At 34.4% G+C, this 24,708-nt stretch overlaps 2 protein-coding genes across 19 annotated transcripts in view; one reads left to right on the forward strand and one right to left on the reverse strand.

Moving 5' to 3' along the window:
- The window catches only part of Relch (RAB11 binding and LisH domain, coiled-coil and HEAT repeat containing), a 99,188-nt gene extending 89,743 nt beyond the window's left edge, over nt 1–9,445 (reverse strand). For all 10 annotated transcript variants that reach the window (XR_013429510.1, XM_021724949.3, XM_021724948.3 and 7 more), the window contains exon 1: nt 8,663–9,445. Coding sequence is in view for 9 of the 10 variants with exons in the window: in XM_021724949.3 (XP_021580624.2) it covers nt 8,663–9,191 (529 nt within the window). In the remaining variant the exon portion in view is untranslated. The remainder of the gene's footprint in view (nt 1–8,662) is intronic.
- Pign (phosphatidylinositol glycan anchor biosynthesis class N) overlaps nt 9,351–24,708 on the forward strand; it is a 120,174-nt gene continuing 104,816 nt past the window's right edge. For 2 of the 9 annotated variants that reach the window (XR_005727948.2, XM_078029928.1), the window contains exons 1-5: nt 9,351–9,798; nt 16,766–17,018; nt 20,407–20,528; nt 20,980–21,078; nt 23,501–23,607. Coding sequence is in view for 8 of the 9 variants with exons in the window: in XM_078029928.1 (XP_077886054.1) it covers nt 16,798–17,018; nt 20,407–20,528; nt 20,980–21,078; nt 23,501–23,607 (549 nt within the window). In the remaining variant the exon portion in view is untranslated. The other 7 variants (XM_078029924.1, XM_078029925.1, XM_040272375.2 and 4 more) reach the window with 7 other exon arrangements.

Below are 24,708 nucleotides of genomic sequence, written 5' to 3' on the forward strand. Positions count from 1 at the left end.
AGAAGCTACCATATGAAGTACTTTAACCACAAAACAAATTCTTTAATACTAGGATGCTTGTGTAACTTCCTGATAATTCATTTTATAACTCAGAAATTAATGATTAGAAACTTTCATCATAGTTGGAAAACCGGTAAAACTTGTTTATAAGTTTATCAAGTTTGAGAACTAAATTCATTATACACAGTGTGACTATAAGATATGCAGTATGATTTCATAAGTCACATACAAAACAGCTTTGTTTACATTTATATTTAATAACTTACTATTGATGAAGGAATGCACTTTTATTATAGTTTTAAAAAATTAGCCCCAAATCCTTGAAAAGGTATCTTGTAGGAATTACACAGTACTTTAAGAACTAAATATATCAAAAATACTCACCAGCTGCTAATAGAGTACTGATTAATTCAATAAACATTTGTTTAACTACTACATACAGGTTAGTGAAGGAAAGATACATCATCAAAATATAATTTTTTAAAGATTATGGATATACAGTCCGTATAGTGTATTGTGTATGCTTGTATATGTTTTTCTTTTTTTCTTTTAAAATCTTTTTAGTTGTAGATAGACCCAATATTTGTATTTTTAAAAATTTTTATGCAGTATTGAGGATTGAACCCAGGGCTTTACATGTGCTAGACAAGAACTCTACCACTGAGCTACAACCTTAGCCCAAATGTTTTTTTCAACACACTCAGGTTATTAATAATAACTGACTACTTGGAGTAAAATTTTAGTTTTTCAGTGCATACTCCTCACTATACTATTTGAACGTTTTTGTTTGTAGTTGACATTTTCTCCATACATTTACTCTTTACAATAAGCCGTTTATAACTGGAAAAGTCCTGAAAGTATCCGATCCATAGTTAAATTTTAGGGGGAAAAAATAGAGTGGCTAGCTTTAAATTATGATTATTTCAGCAGAGGTTGTTTAATGAAAACATGCTTAAAAAGCATGTCATGATAAATAACACAGACATAAACATATATAATAAGATACATATATTCAACAAATAAAAAGATACTACAGTGGCTCAGGAGACTAAGGCAGGAGGATCTTGAGTTCAAAGCCAGCCTAAGCAAAAATGCAATGCATTAAGCAAATCAATGAGACCCTGTCTCTAAATACAAAAAGGGGCTAGGGATGTGGTTCAGTGGTTGAGTACCCCTGAGTTCAATCCCCGGTACCAAAAAAAAAAAAAAAAAAGAAAAGAAAAAGAAAAAAAAGATACTACTAATAAAAATTTACCTGAAAAGTAATTGCATTTATATATGAGGTTATGTATAAGCATTTTTATATATTATACTTAAGGATGAAACTCAAAGATTAATGTTCGAGAGAAAAAAAACCTATAAAGTTACTCTAAAATATGAAAGCTAAAAGAGTATGACTAACTGTAAATTTTCTACTTTGGAAGTAATATAAAATTGCTTTCAATACAGAGGGAATATTTTCTTTTAGGTGAATAGTGTATTTATGAATGCCAGAGTAAAATCACAATAGTACTCTGCTTCCTACAACTCAAGGTCAGTTTTGAAATTATTTGAAATGCCTATGTATTAAAAAGTTAATGTCTGGATATGCCAGAATCCAGATATTGTTCCTTGGGGGTTGGGGGAAGCAGGACAGAGGGGAGCCTTTTACTTCTATAATCTATGAGTTGCAAAACTCACATGTATATCTTTGAATCCTCAATTCTTTTCCAATGCTGAGGTTCATTTTTCATTGGCCATTCAAATATTTTCAAAATATTTGAGAGCTAAAACAAATTTTTAGAGAGTCCAATGCCCTCATATGGGAAACTAAAGGCTGTTTTTATTCAACTGATATTTACTAATCCATGCTGCTACATCTAAAACTCAGTAAGACTTGGTCCTTACTTTAAATAAACTGTAAGCCATCGGAATTAAGTCATGCACACAAATAATAATACATTGATATCACCTATACAGTGATCAAGCTAGGAAGAGAATTCAAATCTTTCAGCTTACAGTCCACTATTTTTTACTCTGAAGAAAGAGGATTCTACTATAAGCTAAATTCCAAAGTCAAAATATTTAAACTTAGGAAGAGATTTAAAAGCTGAAACTTTATTGACAAGCTATTCACGTAGGTTAAAATTTCTATAATGACAGATGATTCTGCAATATGAAAGGCTATTAGATTAAGAGGATGATAACTATCAATAACAACAATAGAAATAATTAACATTTTTCCTGACTATGTACTCTGTGCTTATACAGACAACCTTATTTAACTGCGTTAGGAACTCTATGTACATAAGAATAGTCATTACCATCAGTATTTTACAGTAAAGGCACAGACTATTGAGAGTCATGCAACTAGGTAGTAGAAGAATAGAACTGTGAACCTTACGCTCTACAACACCAAAACCTAAGCTTTAAACATTAGTTTTCTTGAACAATATGTAAGAGTATCCAGGTTTTGATCTCTTATATTCCAGGTAATACTCTGCATGGCCTCAGAAAAGTGCATCATTGACACAATCTTGCTTTGGTAGGGTTAGGGAAACAGACTACATTACAAACTAACAAGATTATTAAATACAACTATCTAAAATTAATTATTTAACCAAACTTCAACATTTATTGAAAGCTTGTATACCAGTCCTAGTGTGAAACACTGGTAAAGCATAGAAAAATAAAACATGATCTCTTCTCTATACTCACATTAAATAATCATTTGTAAATTGCCTACATTAAGCATTTATGCTATATGTAAAAAAAAAAAAAAAGCTTCACACTCGCTGGGCACAGTGGCACACCCTGTAATCTCAGCAGCTCAGGAGGCTGAGACAGGAGGATCTTGAGTTCAAAGCCAGCCTCAGCAACAGTGAGGCGCTAAACCACTCAGTGAGATCCTGTTTCTAAATAAAATACAAAATAGGGCTGGGGATGTGGTTCAGCAGCCGAGTACCCCTGAATTCAATCCCTGGTATCCCTTGCCCAAAAAAGCTTCACATTAATATCTTTAAAAAAAAAAAAAACAGATTCCTCTTCTTCTTCTTTTGCTTTTTTAAAATCTTTATTTCATGTTTATGTGGTGCTGAGGTTTGAACTCAGTGCCTCACGGGTACTAGGCGAGCACTCTACCACTGAGCCACAACCACAGCCCCCTTCACACTAAAATCTTAAAAAAAAAATCAACTAAATATACCTAAAAGTTAATAGTACCATTAGAGACACATATAAATTCATAAGTCTATATATAGTAAATTTCCCTAAGTAGAACAGAGAAAATAAATACTTTAAAGGATTTCAAGATCATTACAGACTGAAGAAGCTTTAGGGAAAGGAATAAATATAAATAGGATCTTCTTTTCAGGATGCACTTGTTATGAGAAAAAGGAGGAAGGAAGAAAAGCATTTCAAGGGAATATACCAAGAAGTTTCCAAGTACCAGTTCAGGAAAATATCATGTATGTTCCAGGGACATTGAAGAAACCGTGTGATTAGAATAAAGATTTTATATGTGAAAGACAAGGACGCAAATTTCCTAAACAGGTTTGTAAATCCTCTTTCTGCAATATATATTTTACTAATTAAAAAGCGACTGAAAAGAGTTGTTTGGGACATGAGGAAGCAATTTTCAAAGGTTTTAGCTTTAGTGACATGAAGAATAGCTTTGAAAATCAAGATGGAGAAAGACATTAAAGTCACAGATAATCCTAAAACTGATGATCCAGATTTGAACTAAAGGCCTTAACTAAGGCAGCACACAGCACAGAACTGAGAAATGGTTAGAAACAATATAAAAATCTGATACTACCTTGAACAATACTGTCTACCCACAACAAGAGCATCTGGTTTCAAAAACAAATGAACATCATTTCTGACTTCTGAGAATTTGTGAGATAATAGGTGAGAAAATCTGGAAGACTACATTTATAATTTCAACTGTGTTCTGCTCCTCCTTGAGACTTAGCCATGCTCCATTACTAGACTGGAAACTTAAATCTTAACATCAAATTTTAGATTAAAAAGTGTAAGCCAATTTGGCCTTGTTAGACTTTTTCATTCAGAACCACCAATGAATATACTTGGTTTTCAGTATAAGATCGGTTGATGATCCCAGTTCATGGCTGGTATATTCTACAATTACTTACAATGTGAATGTCCTGATTTTAATTAAGTTAAATGTTGTATCTCATGGTTGCCTAGAAGAAAATTGATATGATACTACAGTTTGTCACTTTATTTTTTAAAATAATTGGTTTTGTATCACCTGGCTAGCTTTCTGTGTTAATATTGACCATTATACCCTAGGTACATGTATGACTGCATGAATGGTATGACCCTACTTCGTTCATAACAACCAGAAGTGAAAAATTGTGCTCCATTTGTGTACAATCAATCGAAGAGCATTCTCCTGTCATGTATAACTGATCAGAACAAATAAAAAATAAATTAAATAAAAGATTGACCATGATGGGTAAATAAAACATACTCCGAGTTACTAAGATAACTAAAATCAACTTTGTTTGATATGCTGTAATGACCTAAAATTTGCTCAACTGTGTTTTAAAGCAGACATATAGCAATAGTTGTGATAAAACAAAAAGAGCATAGACTTTGAAATTAGTGATCTGGGTTGGAATCCCAGTCTTGCCACTTAAGACATAGTATGTGGTAAAATATAAAAGGATATTTTACCACATACTTTTCTTTTCCAAAGAAAAGTTCCCATCCCCATCTTCCAACTAGCAATCTTACTCTGCCGGAACAATCTTCCTCCATATCCTTTTAATAGTATGCTAGGCATATGCAAATTTCTCTTTTCATACATAAATGAAATCATCTCATAAATAATGGCTGCACCCTAATTTATTCAATTTAAATGTATCTTAGTGATCATTCTATATTGGCATATATGGATCATTATGCTTTAATTAATCCATCTCCTACTATTGGACATTTTGTTTTCAGACTTTAATACCCTTATTTGTAAAAATTTAAAAATTAAGATTTATTTGTGTTTATGCAAATGTCTATAAAAATTAAAGAAATGAAATTGAAGATTAAAGAATGTATATTTGTGAATGTGGCAGACATTGTCAAATTACCTCAGAAAAGTGTCTTACTATGCCCAATGCAGTGGCGCATGCCTGTAATCCCAATGGTTCAGGAGGCTGAGGCAGGTGGATCACAAGCTCAAAGCCAGCCTCAGTAACTTAACAAGGCCCTAAGCAACTTTGCAAATACCCTGTCTTTAAATAAAAGATAAAAAAAGGACTGGGGATGTGGCTTACTGGTTAAGCACCACTGGGTTCAATCACTGACACCCCCCCAAAAAATAAATAAATAAAAGTTGTGTTTACGTTACTGAAATGAAAACTTGTAGGACAACTGAAGTAGATCAACCCCAACGTAAATCAATCCTCTCCACCTCAAATCAAAGAGGCACTGCATTCAAAGTATAGTCAAATAACAAACATTATATCAATGAGCATGTTTTCAGTGTAATTTCAAAACCCACATTTTATCATCAAGTCTCACAATATTTAAGATCTTTCTCAATTTTTCAGTTCATTAAATTTAGTTCTAACCTAAAAATACTAAAGTATCAATCAAGACTTTTTAAAAAAATTATTTTTAGTTGTAGACAGACACAATACCTTTATTTTATTTATTTATTTTTATGTGGCACTGAGGATCAAACCCAGCACCTCACAAGTGCTTTACCACTGAGCCACAACCCCAGCCCTAATCAATACTTTCAATAAAGGCATCAACAAACATTTTAGAGATCATCCCTAACATTCTTGTTTGGAAAATAGTGCAATTTTAATTTTTGAGAGTAATAAGGTCTGTGTTCCTAGATTAATACCCCTATTTTGCTTCCTTGTATAGTGTCACAATGGCTTGAAATGTCTTACTGCATTTTTTAACTACTCAAATGGAACCACCTTACAATGTGTGAGCCAAGTAACAGCAGAGAGCTTCATGTTCCCAGATGATTTTTTTTAAGTATTTGTTGCAGTTGGATACAATACTTTTATTTTATTTATCTTATTTATATGTCATGCTGAGGATTGAACCCAGGTCCTCAAACATGCTAGGTGAGCACTCTACCACTGAGCCACAACCCTCCCCCATGTTTTATACAAGGAAAAATAGAAAATACTATCTTTCCTTTACACTCACTTCCTTTTCCTTTTCTTAGAATAAGAAGTTTAAAATAAATAACAGAGTTACTATTTATTCAAAATTTCACTCTCTTTGAGGGTCAAACTTAAATTTTACTTTCTCTACGAGGGTCATTTCATTTCTACAATCACCAATTATTTTTCTTTAAGAATGTAAACATTACCATAGAAGTCTACTCTATAATTCTTTCTTGTATGAGTTTTGCCTCTTAGCTCTGATGTGCATTAAACTTTTAGATCCCTATAATCTTAAAATGATCACAGTTTAATAAATAAGCCAATGTAAAATTGTGTCACTGTGCTAGACAAGGAAAATATTGAACTAAATTTTCATAGAAAATAATAGTTTTAAAAACACTAGAAAGTCACAGGCAAAAAAAAAATGACAGTTATGCAATAAACATATTTAGAAATGTCAATGGTATAGGCAATAGTGGAAACTCTCATTCAGCTAATACAAGTGAACCAATAATTTTAGAAATATTCTGTTGATATTTTCTCTTAGAAGGTAGAAGTGAACCTAATAATTTTAGAAATATTCTGTTGATATTTTCTCTTAGAAGGTAGAAGCAGCACTAAACTCATCTCAACCTAACACAGAGGAATATCTTTGTAAAATGGAAAAGATGGGAACCCTGGAAAAAAAGCAATCATGACATCTTAGCATTGGAGATATTAAGAAAAGTAATGCTGATTATAGTGAGATATGTACTCTGAAAGAGCTGAAAAAGATAAGCTCATGAGAGAGAAAATATAAATGAAAGAAGATGATTTAAGAAAGCTCCAAGCTCACAAGTGAAATTATTACATTCAGTTATGATAGTCATCAAGTTGAATAAAAAAGAGCTAAAGGCTATGATGGAAGTGGTACAATTAAAGAATCAAGCAACTAAGTCTGAGGAGTGTATGAAGCATTTATGAAGGTGACACCTGAGCTGGGTCTTGATGAAGGAGCAAGAGTTTGTCAGGTTAAGAATCATTAGATAATTTAGAAATTTAAAAGAAAAAATAGCTACATAACTATTTTGTTACACTGCTGTTTGTCACATTTTATAGTCTTAAAAGAAAAGTTGGCAGTAAGAAAATCTCTTCCTGGTACCTGCCTGTGATCCCAACTACTGAGGCAGGAGGATCACAAGTTTGAGGCTATCCTTGGTATTTGGGTGAAACCCTGTTTCAAAATATAAAAATTTAAAAAGATCAGGGGATATAGCTCAGGTGTAGAGTGTCCCTGGGTTCAATCTGGAAAGGAAAGAGAAGAAAAGGAAAAGAAAATCTCTCCACGGAAGGGGGTTATTCTTTCAAGTAAGGAAGTTACACCTACTGAGAAAACTACTTATCCAAAAGGGAAATGTGTTTGTTTACCTTGATAGAAAATGTACTCTGCCTTTCCACTAAGTTTAGCAATTAAAGTCTCTGGAATCATTCAAAAGTATACAGATAAAAATCAATCTGCCATCATGTATAAAAAATCAGAATAAATAAAAAAATAAAACAGGCTACAGTTTTAAAATTGAATATTACATTAGAAAATATATGTGTGTGTATACACACACACACACACACACACACATACATCTGCATTTGCTAGTAAATTCCAGATGACTTCACATAAAACACTACAATAGCTCACAGTATCAGTGGGGGGTAAAAAATTGAAGATGCCTCTCAAAAGGAGGATATTGGTAATCTTAATGTACATCCTTGATAGTAAAGTTTTCAAGCTATCAAAAATGCCTACAAATAAGTGATGAAGTGGGTATAGGACTAAATGCTACTAAAATGACTCCAAGGTAAAAAAGTGAATTCCTATTTAAAGCAGTGAAAAAAAGCCCGCGTGGTGGTAGGATGGTGAGACAGACTGCAGGCGTCCTGCTTCTCAGTTTTCCTGTAATTCTGAACACTAATCATCACTGAAATGAAGGCACTGAAATTGAATTATATTGACTTTAATTAAACAGAACAAATTTTATGCAGCAGAAAAACCAATTTTTGAGAAAGATAACTATCTCAATGATAACAGGTCTTACATTTATCTGACTTCACTGAGACAGCAACAGTATTTCCTATTCTCTTTTGACTTTGAACCAAAGAATTGCTGCAGGCAATTTGAGAAACACTATTTCCTGATAGGCGTGATTCAAGAGACTGGAGAAAAAGGAAAAACACTTGGAACAATTAAGACAGTTTACAAGGTAGCCTTCCCTGGAGTGTCGTAATAAGCCAGTTAACTGGAAACTCTTGATATTTTACAGATTGTGACACCACACCAGACAAAGATTGGAGGCAGTCAAAGGGAACAGTCATTGCTGGATCCCATTGCTTCCAACACAAAAGGAACCCTCTCCGCTCAGGTCGCCCAACATTCTCTCGCTCCCTAAAACGTCCATATCCTCAACCTGGCACCAGCCTAGAAACACCCGTCTCCCTGCAGTAAGTCTTCACAACCCCACAACCCTGCGGGCCTGTGACAGGCTGAGTCCACTTACTAAGCTGTCCCCCGCCCGACGTCGTACTCGGCTCCCGACCTCCAGCGCCTCCGACGCCGGCTGCTCCCGGGATCCCAGGCGGCCCCATCCCGGGCGGGGTCCCGCTCTGCCTCTCGAAGTTGCCCGGGTTTGAGAAGTAGTCGCGCAGCCGAGGCAGCTCGCGGCCGCTCTCTAACAGCTCGGTGTGCAGCTCCAGAGCAGTCAGCAAGTATTGGTCGCGCAGCAGCTGAGCCGCGATGGCATCGATTGACAAGCGGGCTGGGGTCTCCCCTGTCCCTCCCAGGGCCATCGCAGGCACCGACGCCTCCCCAGGGAGCCCTGGCCGCGTACTGCTCCCTAAGGCCACGGGATCCTGTGGCGACAGCGAGCCCGCAGACCCAGGATCTAGGTCACCGCCAGCACTCAGCCGAAGTCCTGCCCGCCGTTCTTCGGTCGCAGCTACCTCGTCGTCGTCCTCATCCGAATCGCTAAGGAATGGATTCACGCCGCCGCCGCCACTGCCACTACCTCCAGGCGCCATCGCCGCCATTTTATCCTGTCAGGAGTGTGGGCGCCTCCCTGACTGGCTCCGACAGGCCGCAGCCTGAATCCCTCCTAAAGCTCGGCAGGCACTGAGCACCTACACAGCCCGGGCCTGACTACGTCCGTCCTCCCTACTTAGAGACCAGGCGTAACCTCGGAGATAAGCAATCCGGATGCAGCAGCACTCGCTGCCTCAGCAGCCGCTGCACCAGCAGCCGGCTCTGCAGGCGTCTTCCTGGTCCCCAGTCTCGCGAGAACTGGTTCGTGCCCTGCCCTCTCCCCGCCCCAGCCCCGCCCATTCTCGGCGCCAGAACTCGAAGATCCAAGGACCCGCTCCCGGCTCAAAAGCAAAACTCCTCCCACAACTTCTCCATGATTGGTTGGATTTATAGGGGGCCTGCCCAGGAGTTATCGCGAGAACAGCTGCGGCCCGGGAAGTGTTGGGCGTTCCGTGCTTCAGGGGCGAACGCGGAGGTGGTAGCGGGGTATCCACTGGGATATCGTTTGAAGGGGCTGTGGGAAACCCTGCGCGAGGGCTTTAAGGACTCTGGGTCCTGCCTTCGCGCCGAGGAGGCCTCGTTCCTGAGTTCAGGTCTGACCTGGATAAGCCCCAGGTAAAGTCCCGGGTTCTGGGCGCCGAGGTGCGGCGGCGCTGAAACGGGGTCCTCTTGCCCGCGGACCGCTGTTCGCTCAGTGGGTTCACTTCTTCCCGCCGTTTACTGGCAGTCGGTGGCATCTTCTCTGCATGGACAGAAAGAACCCAGGTGTAGTCAGATTTTGCCTTCCTTCCTGTTGCTTACGTTCCCCAACGTGTTCACCTGGGCCAGCAGCCGCAGTCTTCTCGCGTCGCCCTGTAAAGGTGTGGGGTGCAGGGACTGAAGGGAAAACGGAACGCAGAGGATTGCACCTGCCTGCATCTGTGAACAGCCTGGGCTTGGACAACGAACTGTTAGTGCTCAGTAAACATTTAGGATTTCATACATAAAGTGTACAACAGGGACTCCTCAGAATATCCAGTGCTGTCGCTTCCATAGAGCAGTGAATAAACTTAAGCCTAGAGGGTCAATGTTCTTCTATTAATATTCAAGCTTCATTAATAGATCTTCAAAATAGCTAAGAGCCTTTGTCTTATGTCCAAAGCTTTTCTCTCACAATGCCCTTTATCCTTTCTGACTCCTTCGTGCAGGCTAGAATCAAGGTTTTGACAGTTGTATGTAGTAGAGAGTTTTGATTTCCTTTGTGAAGCGTTACTACTTCATGTATATTCCTAAGTTTGAAAGACTAGTGTTTTATCTTTTCTGTCATTCCTTGGTTACAGTCTGAGATGGTAAAGGAATGTTTTCCAGTCAACTGTATTAGACTGATATTCCTGGTAGCTTCTGTTTCCTTCACACACAAATTGTCATTTTGCAGGTTTTAGATTTCTTGCTGTACAGCTTCCAGCAAAATATTTATTCCACCAAAATAAATAGGCAACAGTAATTATGACTATCAGGTAGGTTACCTGTTACATTGAAACAGTAAAGCATCTCCTTTAGCCCTGTGGAAAAATAAAAATAGAGCATTCGTATATAACCTTAGGTCAGGTTATTGGTTTACATGTGAAGGTATGCCAACCCTTAAGGGTAGGATTTAATTTCAGTTTACCCAGGCTCAGTAAACTAACCTTTTCATTTGAATGAGACTTTGGGATTTTTTTTTCCCTTTGTTTTTGGCTAGAAGCTTTAAGAATAGTTTAGTACTAAGAATTCCAAGTATTTTTTAAGATATTAACTCCTGATTTCCTAATACTAAATATTTTTCTGAGCCATATACTGAAAAAAAATCCCTGATATCAGGAACACAGTATAAAAATGGCCAGTATTGTATCCTGTTACTTATTTCTTAGGATTGCTGATTCTTATTTTAATTGCATTTGCCAGAGAGATTAAAATTTGAACCAATTTCCGGAATGTAGGAATGGAGAATTAGTCAATGGCGTGGGAAGTGCCTGATTAGAAACTGTTCACATACAATACTTCCATTTCTATAACGGGGAATTTTAGAAATTTTCTACACTCGGGGTTCCTGAAGAGAATTGTGTTTATCAAATAGAAAATCCTAAATTTAAATCTCAATTCCACCCATTATTTAACGTGGGACCTTCAAAAAAGTTAAACCAAACTTCTCTCAGCCTGACTCACATATCTATCAAGATGAATATTGAAAATATGTATGGAGAATTGTGAATGCTCTTGTCACTGGTTTTCAGTAAATGTTGTTACTTTGGTCAGTTATTAATTAATGAAATATTAGTAAATACCAACAATTGTTAAATGTGGGCATTTGAAAGTTTTTAAAAACAAACAATTTTTGGCAACTAAAACTTGGAAAAGTAATTAAGTCAGTAGGACTAAAAGAAGGAATAGTTTTAATTTCAGGTCTGTTTTTAAAGCACAAGTTAAAAATAGATTTGAAATGTTTCCTAAGAGAATTATAAGAAGGTGAATATAGAAATTCTTTCATTACTGATTTCCCATACAAATCTGGTTTCCCGCTTCTGATTCCTATCCTGTAATCATGGATTTGTTTATATGACTGTATAAGCCCTTCACGAATCAACTAGCCAATTTTACAGCAGGTACATTTTCCCTCCTACCACATGTAGAGGTTTACGATAAACTGAAAATATATAATTAGCACACACTGGAATATTAATTTCTGATTTCTATCATAACTTATTATTAATACTGTTGGGAAATTTTCTCTCTACTTAGATTTGCATTAAGCTAGGATTTTACAGCTGATGTTTCACTTGAATAATAAGATTAATCATTGAAATTTGTACATTAGCAGTGAAAATTTCTAAGTACTTCAGTCATTTAATGTTAAAAATGATGTTTTAGTTTTAAATGTCCTACAACAACCACAAGTAACATTCTGAATGCAAGTTTTGGTTGATTTAAAGTTTTAGTAATATCAAAAGTTTTATTGTTTGCATTCCACAAGTATAAGCTAGGTAACTTTACTGTTACATGGATATGTCCTTTTATCTTATTTGTTTAAGTTTTTGGTACCAGAGATTGAACCCAGGGCCACTTAACCATTGAGCAACATCTCCAGTCCTTTTTTATTTTGAGACAGGATCTCCCTAAGTTTGCTTAGGGCTTCTCTAAATTGCTGAGACTGGCTTCGAACTTGCAGTTTTCCTGCCTAGGCCTCCAAAGCTGCTGGGATTACAGGCATGTGCCATCCTCTCTAGCTGGGTATGTCCTTTTAAATAATAATTATATATTCATTTTGGAGGTTTCCAAACAATTCATGGCAAACAGCTTTATATTTCAAAAAGTCTGAATCAAATGTGATCCTCTCTAAAGAGAAATATTGTGTAATAATATTGCAATAATAAAACAAGTAGTATGTGAATATTTTTCAGTTGCTTCACTTTTATGTATAATAAATTACTGAAACATAAAATGTTGAGCTTTTTGTTTTGGAAGAACCTTCACAGGTCCGTTTGGGAGGCTCAAAAAGAGGAGCAAGGCATCCTCTAGTGGATATACAGCATATTGCACTTAGCTTTGAAATGGTAATCCTAAACAATTTATTCAGCAACCCTCTGAGTCCTTACTAAGTATTTAGGACTGTGATGGATGCTAATGAAGCCTGGACCTGCTGTCATGGAATTATAGTTAAGTGGCAGAGATAGACATTAATCCAAATAGTCAAAGACACAGTTATATAATTACTAACCAGGTTTTGACTTCTGACTTAAGCCTGTACAATCCCTGAGGAAGTAAGCCTTGAAAGAAGATATTAGGAGACAGTGGAGGGTGGAGGATAGGTTGGTCATTCTATGAAGAGAAATTTTATCTATGAAGGTCTCACAGCATTGGGGAACATGGAATGTTTGAAGAAACTAAAGAAGACTAGTGAGGTGAGATAACCCTAGAGCAATGGAAAGTGCTCTGAAGCAAGGTTAGAAAATGAAGCAGAGACCAGTCCCTGTAAAAACCTTTATAGTGTTGATTAGTAGGGGGAGAGACTAAAGGATTTATACAAGGGGTGAGATGTATAGATTTGCATTTAAAAAGTAATACTATGGCTAATGGCAAGAAATAGATAAGAAAAGAGTCAGTCTCTATGGGGAGAGCTCTGGGAGCATTTTTAGTGTGGTTCAGGTGAGAGATGGTATACTTGGAGTGATAGATTTTTCTTTAGGAAGCTGTCAGATAAGCAAATGAAGTAGATATCGATGAGTTACCTAATTTACCATTAGGAAAATCGATATTCAACTGAAAAAATTTTTCTCATATTTAGTATATCAATAGCCTTAAATATGCACATAGGTTTTTTAAAAAATATATTTTTAGTTGTTCATGGACATTTATTTATTTATTTATTTATATGTGGTTCTGAGAATCAAACCCAGTGCCTCACACATGCTAAGCAAGTGCTCTGCCACTGAGCCTCAACCCCAGCCCTGCTCATAGGTTTTTGACTCAGTAACTACATGTATAGGTAGTATCTTAACACTTAATCTGACATATATCAAACATTAGGACATAAAAATTACATATAAATTTAAATTAATCACATTGATAATTTTTAATAGTGAAAAATGGGAAAAACATTTCAGTGCTTATCCATATAGGAGTAATTAGGAAAATGAATAAGCCCCCATTCAATGGAGAATGTTGAGGGTAATTAATATGTTGTAAGAGTTTGATTTTTAGGATATACTTATGTTACTATAGTAATAAATGCATACATCCATATTTATAGCAGTTCAGTTCACAATAGCCAAGTTATGGAACCAGACTCTTTGTCTGTCAGCAGGTGAATTTACAAAATGTGGTGTATGTATATACAATGGAGTTTTATTCGGCCATAAAGAAGAATGAAATTGAGTCATTTGCAGTAAAGTGAATGGAACTGGAGAGCATGATGTTGAAGAAATAAGCCAGACTCAGAAAGTCAAGGATCATATGTTTTCTTTTGTGGAAGTTAGAAAAAAATTTTTTTTAAAAAAGGGACCTAATGAAATTACGAAGGAGACCAGTAGAATTGAGGAAGGGGATCAGGAGGAGGGAAGAGGGGAAGGAAAAGGCTAGGGAATTAAATTGATCAAATTATGTGCATGTGTGAATATGTCACAATAAATTCCACTATTATATATAATCATAATATACCAATAAAAGATATGCTAAGTGTATACCAGGAAAAATCTTCCATTAAAATTATGTGCCTCTGTAAAAATGTGGATAGGATAAAAATGATAAGAAAACAGATTTTTTTTCAGATGGTAGAATCAGATAATTTTATGTAATTTTCTAAACTTACTGCAATGATTTTATCTTATAAATATTTAGAATAACATTAAAACATGGTGCTTACAATATAGTTGAAGCTCATATATACTAGGAAAGAAGAAAACATTTACTCAAAAGAGTATTGTCATACATGGCAAAATACGATGGTATTTATACTTTTTATACTTTGCAGATTACCTTTGATGTTTAATTGTTCTCTTAGGAAAAAAAGTAGCTGGTAGTTGGACTCTTTTTTCTTACATTTTATTTTATTTTTTGAGGTGTTTGTCTTTGATAAGTCCTTTTCCAGTGTCTCTTTTGTTTTTGCAGGATATTTTGCCATCATTTTTTTCCATGATGTGACGATTATTCAGGCCAGGAAGAATAAGATCTTGTCTTTCAGCGCAGGCTCACTATATGTGACTAATGCTGCTTGCTGAAGTAAGACAAATTTAAGTGATTTTTTTTCTTAATATGCAGAGATTCATCAACAAAAACACCTTATGGACGAGTTTGAAAAATATTCCTACAGATGGTTTGATCTTGGTAGTGTAATGGCATATTGTCTTACAGTATTGTTTAAATGTTTCACTTTGCTGACTTTTCTTTCCTTAGTATTTGTAAATTCATCAAACCTTTGACCTTTTTCCTCTTCTCTGCAGTACCCCAACACACAATTGTGCAGACACTGTGTACACAGAACATTTTTATTGAATGAATCATGTAACTTTTTTTTTTAATTAATTTGGGGAACTAAAAGTGTTCCTTAATAAATGCAAAGTTTCTGAGGCATATTTTTTCTTTTTTTAAATTTGTGTTATATATATTTTTAAATTTTATTTATTCTAATTTGTTATATAGACAGCAGAATGTAATTCAATTCATATTATACAAATAGAGCACAATTTTTTGTCTCTGGTTGTACACAAAGTAGAGTCACAGCATTTGTGTTTTCATACATGTACTTAAGGTAATGATGTTTGTCTCATTCCACCATTTTTCCTATGCCCATACCCTTTCCCTTCCCCTTGCTCCACTTTGCCCTATCTAAAGTAGTCTGTTCCTCCCATGCTGCCCACCCTTCCTTATATCAGAGAAACATTTGGCATTTGTTTTTTTGGGATGGGCTTACTGCACTTAGCATTATATTCTGTAACTCCATCCACTTACTTGTAAATGCCATGGTTTTATTCTCTTTTAATGCTGAGTTATATTCTATTGTGTATTATTTATTCCACAGTTTCTTTATCCATTCATCTACTGAAAGGTATCTGAGTTGGTTCCACATTTTAGCTGTTGTGAATTGTACTGCCATTGATGTGGCAGCATCACTGTTTTTAAGTTTTTTGGGTAGAAACTAAACTAAACTCCATACTGCTTTCCATATTGGATGCACCAATTTGCAGTTCCACCAGCAGTGTATGAGTGTGCCTTTTTCACCACATCCTTGCCAACGTTTATCATGTCCTGTATTCTTGATTGTTGCTATTCTGACAGGAGTGAGATGAAATCTTAGTTTTGATTTGCATTTCTCTAATTGCTAGAGATGTTGAACACTTTCTCATATATTTGTTGATCAGTTGTATTTCTTCTGTGAAGTTTCTGTTCAGTTCCTTGGCCCATTTATTGATTGGGTTATTTGTTTTTTTGGTGTTAAGATTTTTGAGTTCTCTACATATTCTAGAGATTAGTGAAGCACATTTTTTTTAACTTCCTACAAATGACTCATCTAAATGAATAGAATCCATGTTTTCTGCCCAATTTGTTGATAGTCAAGAGAGCCAGAGGACCCTGAGCTAATTACCAAAGTAAAAAAAATAAAATAAACTCAAAACATTTAAATATTTATGGATTAATTAAAATAAAATTCTCAGAATAGCAACAGTTGTCATATGGACAACCAAAAGGAGCATGAGTTGTTTCGTATTATATAGGATTTTATTTGACTGAATCCTAACTTATTTTAGGATTGATTTAATTCTTTGTTCTTTGATCCTATGTTAAATTTTGTGTTTTAGAATGTACTTAAATTTATTATAAATAGTTTATTAGTCTTAATTACTTATTATACTTGAACTTTTTCTTTTTGCTTAGGTGTACTTTATCATATATTTTATTTCAGTATTATTTCTCATTAATGTTTATTGTTACCAGCATAAATGAAAGGAAGTTGTGAGTTATATAAGTAATATTGTAAGATATATGTTTGATTTGTTCATAGTCATTAAAATATGTGTAAATACCTATGATTGCATTAAGACTTACACTAGTTAATTTTGTTCTCTTTCAGTTTTTCTTGAAGATTAATTAGTTACGCCAGATATGCTGCTGTTCTTTACTTTGGGATTGCTTGTACATTTTGTGTTCTTTGCCTCCATCTTTGACATTTATTTTACATCTCCTTTGGTTCATGGAATGACTCCTCAGTTTACACCATTGCCACCTCCAGCAAGAAGATTAGTTCTGTTTGTTGCTGATGGCCTGCGAGCAGATTCACTTTATGAATTAGATGAAAATGGAAATTCAAGAGCACCATTTATAAGGTAAATTTGTCAACTGGTACAGTGATATCTCTTAGAAATATTATCCTGAGTTTTATTAAACAGTAAAATATCTTACTGTTTATCTTACATTGGGTGCAAAGGTAGTGAGATAAACAGTAAGAGAATATAAAGAGAATAGAGCACTTGTTCACTATAATGCCAGTTTTATCTATAATGTCTTATAGATTATCACTATAATGCCAATTCTTTTTTTCCGATGTTTTTATATTAACCAAGGTTAGCTTTGCCAATTCTTTGTAGGTGTTATGTTTACTATTGTAGAAGCTGATGTCATGTGAATTGACACATGTGCCTTAGGCAGGCACCTTAGCCAGGCATGGTGGTTCACACTTATAGTACTAAATACTTAAAAGACTGAGGTATGAGGATGGCTTAAGCTCAAGAGTTGGAGGCCAGTTGGGCAATACAGCAAGATACTGTCTTAAAAAAATAAAAAAAAATGTGGCCTTAGTTGCTTTTGTTAATGTGTCTTTATTTCCTAAACCTGGCTCATAGCTCATGGTATTATCTTTTTCTTCAAAAAATAAGACTGCAGGTTTTTGTTTTCATTTTTAAAATAATGACAGGTATAAATATTAATGAATTATTAATTATTGAGTGGTTTTGAAATGTATTTTAATTTTTTGACCTATGAGGCTCCTAATAAATATTTTTTCTTTTTCTGATTAGTGGCAAACCCCTCAATAACCCTTCCTAATGCTGTTGTGGACAGATTAAAAATCAAAGTCAAGAAGAAATTTCTCTTAAAATACTCTACCTTCACCCATCCCTAACTGTCATCATTATTTTCTATCCCTTTACCCTGTTTTATTTTATTTTTATTATAGTACTTATAATTGTGCAAGTTCTACGAGGGCCAGGAATTACATGCCATTTTATCTCCAGTTTTTAGAATATAAACAGGCAATTATTTGTTGACTCCTGAAAGAAGGAATGATCTTGAATGCTTTGTTGAATTTCGAGAAACAAATATATAGTGGCTCAGGGACAGGTATAAATATAATATAATATAATAAATTATTATATTATAATAAATTATTATATTATATTATAATAATATAATATAATAAAGAATAAAAACACATAAATGAGCCACTTAGGTCAACAAGGAAATAGTAATAGGAAAATAAGAGCAGACTATGGTTACAGTATACAAAAATGTGTAATATTTGGATAATGTATTTGTGTGAATTTCCTAGTTTCCAAAGAAAAGAGATATATAACTTATTTCATTTTTTCCCCGTGGTCCTGGGGATTGAATGCAGTACCTCCCACATGCTAAGCATATACTCTATCAGTGAGCTATATCCATTTCCTAAGATTCTTAAGATACATATATACTGGTCGCTAAGAAAAAAGTTTTTTTTCTGGTAGCACTTGTTTCTGGTTTGGGTCTTATTAAAGGAAACGCTTAAAGTCAAAGGCTCAAACAGTTTATGAATTCTGCATTGCATGCCATTGTATATTTATAACTTCAGAAATCTTGTAACTTCTTCTAAAATGGTTTTTGAAAGATTTTATTTTTTGAAAATCTGATATAAACCCTGCATGGTGGTACATACTAGTAATCCCACTCACTCAGAAGGCTGAGACTGGACAAACAAGTTGAGGCCAGCCTTGGCAACCTAATGCATCACTGTCTCAAAAAAAAAGGGGAGGAGGCTGCAGATGTAACTCAATCGTAAAGTGCCCAGGATTCAATCCCTAGTTGGGCAGGGGTAGGGGGTGGAGAAGGTATAAAATGATCTAGTGAAAAATCTAACTAATGTTCTTGAATAGAAATATCCAGATTTCTTGATACTAACCCATTTGTTTTATTCTAGTTTTCATTGTATAACTCAAGAAGTGAAAGACTATTTCTCATATTATATTCAATCCAGTGGTTTTTAAACCATTTCCTTATTATGTATGGTTTCTGGTTTTATTGTGAGATTAGTCAATGTTTAAATAACATAAACCAATAATTATAAGTATTGTTCTTCAGAATATAATGATTTTAAAACATTATCAAGTGTGTTATTGGTATGTTTACTGTTATATAATTTGTTGCTCTGCTGGCCTTCTACCAGTAATAGCATCTAGCGTGGTTTTGCTTTCTTCTCACATTTTGTCAATCACTGTGATACAACTTAAATAATATTGATACATTTTAGCAAAAGAATTTCTTGTTTTAATCTTAAATAGGAATATAATTTAACTCCTAATTAGGATTATCACATTTCTTCTCCCCTTAATTTTTTTTTAACAAATTTTTAACTGTACAGAAGTTAAAGGATTACATATTGGATCAAGTGTGGTGGCACACACCTGTATCCCCACCTATTTGGGAGACTAACGCAGGAGGATGCAAGTTTGAAGCCAGCATGGCAACTTACCAATACCCTGTCTAAAAATAAAAATAAGAATGAAAATAAAGGTTGTAGCTCAGTGTCAGTGCTTGTCTAACATGTGCAAGGTCCTGGGTTTGAGCCTCAAAAAGAAAAAAAAAAGTTTATATGATGAACAACTGTGTATCTTTAAGTTAGTTTAATATTATTTTTAACTTTTTAAATATTGCATTGTCTTCTAACATATTCAGGTAGAGATATGCATTTGCATATGCCCAAATTTTAAATATTTTTTCCTGAGCAATTTGAAAGTAATATATTGTGATACTTCATTCCTTAACACTTCAACATACGATCTCTTAAGAATAAGAACAGCTGAGTGTAGTGATGTACACCTATAATCCCAGTGACTTGGGAGGCTGAGGCAGGAGGATTCCAAATTCAAGGCCAGGCTCAGAAACTTAGTAATGCACTAAGCAACTTAGCAAGACCCTGTCTCAAAAAAAAAAAAAAAAAAAAAAAAATTTAAAAAGGGCTGGGGACATGGTTCAGTAGTTAAGTGCCGTGGATTTAATCCCTGGTACAAAAACAAATAAATAAAAGAACAAGGACTTACTCTCAAATAACCACAATACTATCATAACATTAAATAAAATTTAACATTGAAATAATAATACTATTTTTTATCAATTATTTGTATGTAACAAACCATCATAGTGTTTTGTGGCTTAAAACGTTAGTGGTATATTTTTTCTTGTGATTCTGTTCTGTAATTGAGTGTTTCTTTGTCTCGCCTGGGGTCACTCATGCTACTGCAATGAGCTGGTGGGAGAGCTAGAACTAGGCTTGGCTGGGTTTTGAAAGATTCCTTTCCTTCTTAAATCTCAACTCTTGGTGTTTTCATGGTAGTAGGGATCAAACCAAGGTCAGCACCCTACCACTACTTTTGGTTTGATTCCTTCTGTATTTGTCTTATTTTTATAATGACTTACGAGTGTAATTAATGATAGTCTATGTTAACTGTCTCCCTTATCTTTTAGGAGTATCATAATGCATGAGGGCAGCTGGGGTATATCTCATACACGTGTGCCAACAGAATCTCGGCCGGGTCATGTAGCCATGATAGCTGGGTTTTATGAAGATGTCAGTGCAGTTGCCAAAGGTATTGTCTGTTTAGACAGTTTTATTAAATGAAACACTTATCATATAAATATTCCTTTTTTTAATCACTGAATTATGTCATAAAGTGAAAAGTCTATTTTCAGATACTTTTGATAAGTGTTTTTTAGCATGCTTTATTCACATGAACACACACTGATATTGATTCTGGAATTAAACTTTAGTTTTTCATCATCTTGAGTAGTTGGATGAATGTGTGGTTTTTCTAGAGTTAACTTTTAAGAGTTCAAAAGTGCGTTTATGTTTTAGAAAAAAGTTGAATATCTATTGTTAGATTTTTTAAAATAGTGATACAATATGCATAATATAAAATCTATTTTAGTTTTGTATTTGTTTTTCAATTAATGGTATTATTTGAAGACTACATCTTTGGGGGCTTCTTTTACCATGTAGTTATTACCCTTATTGCTTGCCTTTTTTCTCCATTACTTAAGGATGGAAGGAAAATCCTGTAGAATTTGATTCTCTTTTTAATGAAAGCAAGTACACATGGAGCTGGGGAAGCCCAGATATTTTACCTATGTTTGCCAAAGGTAAGAAAGCCATTGATTATATTTTCAGGTGACAAATAAATAATAAAACAGTATGTTTTTAAATATATTTCTGCATTTATTGGTTTTCAGACATGTTTTCTTATATTAAATCTCTCTGAAATAGGGATTTATATTATATTGGATAGATATGCCAGTTTCATTGACAGTGATCTTTCTTATATTTGAAATATTGGCACATGATACTGTTATATACTAGTTTGAATTCAGTGAAATGGTATAGATGCCTGTTATTTAACAACTCTCTAATCTTGGGTATGTTAGATAAACTTTGTAAGCTTATTTTCCTTTATATGTAATCTTTTTTTTTTTTTTTTTTTTTTTTTTTTGGTACTGGGGATTGAGCCTGAGTCACTTAACCACTGAGCCACATCCCCAGCCTGTTTTTTTGTTGGTTTGTTTGTTTTTTTAGTTTTTTTTTTTGTGTGTATTTTATTTAAAGATCAATCTTGCTGAATTGCTTAGGGCCTTGCTAAGTTGCTGAGGCTGGTTTTGAACTCAAGGTCCTCTTGCCTCAGTCTCCCAAGCTGCTAGGATTATAAGTGTGCACCACCACTTTCGGCCTGTAATCTCAATAATTTCTACCTCATATGTTTGTTTTTAGGATTAAATTAGATAATTCATGTGAGACATTTAGCCACATATTTGTCACATAGCTTCATTATGATAATGTTGTTATATGGTTCATTAAATTTCAATAAATTGTTAAAAGAAATTAATAGATATTCAAATAAAGTTTTAAGGGTTAAAATTTATTATTCCTATTTTAATATATTAATTATGCCATATGTGTTGACATTTGATATATATGGCATTAATGGCTTTTAGCCTATTGGAATGCCATATATTCGATTTGCTAACTTGAAATATGACATTTGGATTTGTTGCATTTGTTCTTGTGCACAAATCTGCAAGTACTACGATATCTCTTGATCAGAAAATTTATTATATTATTTTCTAAAATCAGTTGGATGAACTTCATGTCATTACTTTCTTTTTGGTACCGGGGATTGAACTCGAGGGCACTCGACCATTGAGCCACATCCCCAGCCCTATTTTGTATTTAATTTAGAGACAGGATCTCACAGAATTGCTTAGTGCCTCACCATTCCTGAGGCTAGCTTTGAACTCATGATTCTCCTTTCTCAGCCTCCTGAGCCACTGGGATTACAGGCGAGCGCCATCACACCCAGCTGTATCATTATCTTTTATGGAAAGCAGAATGATTAATTATTTCACTTAATGGAAAGATTTATAACATGATACTTAGCCATAGATATAATTATAATATTTGGAACTACTGAAGATTATTTTGTGTTCAGAAAGCAAAAATCTATATTCAGAATTTAATATATGATATTCATAGAATATTATACTGAGCAGGCCAAAATAGTTCAGCCATTCATATATTTCCCTTGTTGGGAAGCAGTTTAGGTTTTAGAGGAGCTAGCAGTGGTGAGAGCAGATTAAGGTGATATGCTTTACAAAGTTAAGCCATTACCCTGGCTACAGTTGATAGGGAGGACCAGTGCCTGTATCAAACATAGTATAAGAGAAATGGAACCCATTCAAGTCTCTTTATTTGGGATGTGTGAAGTAGAATGACTAAGCAGAGGAAGAGAGTCAATATAGCTGAACTGATATTGTAGATATTGTCATTACTTTGTTACTTCTCTCCCTTATGATCTGCAAGAGCCTGTCTATCCCAGAAATTAGTTTTAGATTCTTAATAAAATCTTGCAAGTCTATATGATTAATAATTTGTTGATCTCTTCAAACTGGCAATAAGCAGTTATTTATTCCCTTTTATTGAGAAAATACAGTCTGTTAATAAGAAAATTGAAATATTTGAATTTTTTCTTGTTAGAAAGGTTCTTCATCTATTTTAGATTTTAACATCCTAAGAGGCACATATTTTTTGAATAGTTTGACCCTTAAAGAGAGAGAAACTGTTGCTTTTTGTTGTTGTTTTATTGCATATTAAAATGTTGACTTTGACAAATTGACTACTTACAAGTAATGTATCTGTAAAATTAGAATAAATTAGTAGGAGGACAAAAAATGTGAAAGTATATAGTGTATTCCAGGGCACATAACATAACTACATGCTAATTATTCCTCCCTTCTGTATTTACCATAAACAAAGTGCTTTCTAAAATATTTCTGGTTACTCATAAAAATCTTTAAATGGAACTGGATATCGATGTGCATACCTTTAATCCCAGCCCTTGGAATGCCCAGGCAGGAGGATCATTTGAGTCCAGGAGTTTTAGGTCAGCCTGGGTAACATAATGAGGTCTAGTCTCCAAAAATAAAAAATAAAAACAATTTAAATTCTTTAAATGATTATCGACTTTTTATGAGATTTATTAAAAAATTTATTTGTTCCCAATTTATTTTTTAGGTGCTAGTGGAGACCATGTTTATACTTACAGCTATGATGCTGAAAGAGAGGATTTTGGTGCTGATGATGCAACAAAACTGGATACATGGGTTTTTGATAAAGTTAAGGTAATGTTATTAAGTGATTAATTTACTAAATACATATTAACCAAAGATACTAGAAACTTGTTAGAATATATCTTTTTTGTTTGTTTGTTTTTTGCTAGTGTGAAGTTGAAAGTTCTATATTACAGCACACTACTTTAAAAAGACTGAATTTTAGGAAATTACACATTCTATAATAACCAAGAAGTTTTTAAAAACTAATTTAAAAATATACCCCTTTAAAATTCTGTGTTTCTTTCTGAAGGTAATATGAGTGCTAGATTATGATTCAGAAAAATGTGCCTTCTATTTCTAGTTTGGGGAATCATCCTAGCTAAATCTTCTTGATCTTCTGTCAACTTTAGAAACTTATCTCTTAAGGTGGTGGATCATGTGAGATTTGCAAAAGCATTTTGAAAACTACTGTTCAAATGTAAAGCATTGATAATAACAAAGCAGGTGGTATGTTTTTAAAAATTTGTATTTTAAAGGAAGGTAAGCAAAGATAGGAATTTATGAATTATTAAATACCTCTGAGTTTCTTTAAGTAATAAAGTTTAAAAACTATTTGATAGTGATAATTGTTAGTTTTGCCAATAATACTATAGACTTTATTTCTCAAAAATTATGTGAAAAATTTTCAGTTGTATTGTTAGTTCTCTCCTTCCTATTAGTCCATTGTTCTTTATATCCAAATAACAACTTCAGATGGATTAGAAGCTCTATTTGATTGGCTTTATTGGCACTTTCCTATGCTGCTAGTGTTGGTGATATGATAGTAAACAGAAAAAAAGAATTTGCCCATGACTTCTTCATAAAATATAGTGGATATATATAACCAGATAATGTGCAATCATCAACTGTGGTAAATGGTGAGAAGGAAAAATAAAGATAAAGAATAAATTTTTATAACATTTTAATTGAGACTGGACAGTTTTGGGAATGCCTTTCTGGAGAGTTTTGAGATATCCTTTGTAGAGATATAGGAAGCAAAGAAATGGATGGGAAGGAAGGAAAGATTAGTGTGGAACAGAGGACTTAAGGCTAACAATTTATATAAATCTTGGGCCCTAAAGTAAGAGCCAGTGGAAAGGGTTTAAGGACTTGAAAGAAAGAAGGTTAGTG

This window comes from Ictidomys tridecemlineatus, chromosome 13, assembly GCF_052094955.1.
Source record: "Ictidomys tridecemlineatus isolate mIctTri1 chromosome 13, mIctTri1.hap1, whole genome shotgun sequence".
NCBI lineage: Eukaryota > Metazoa > Chordata > Mammalia > Rodentia > Sciuridae > Ictidomys > Ictidomys tridecemlineatus.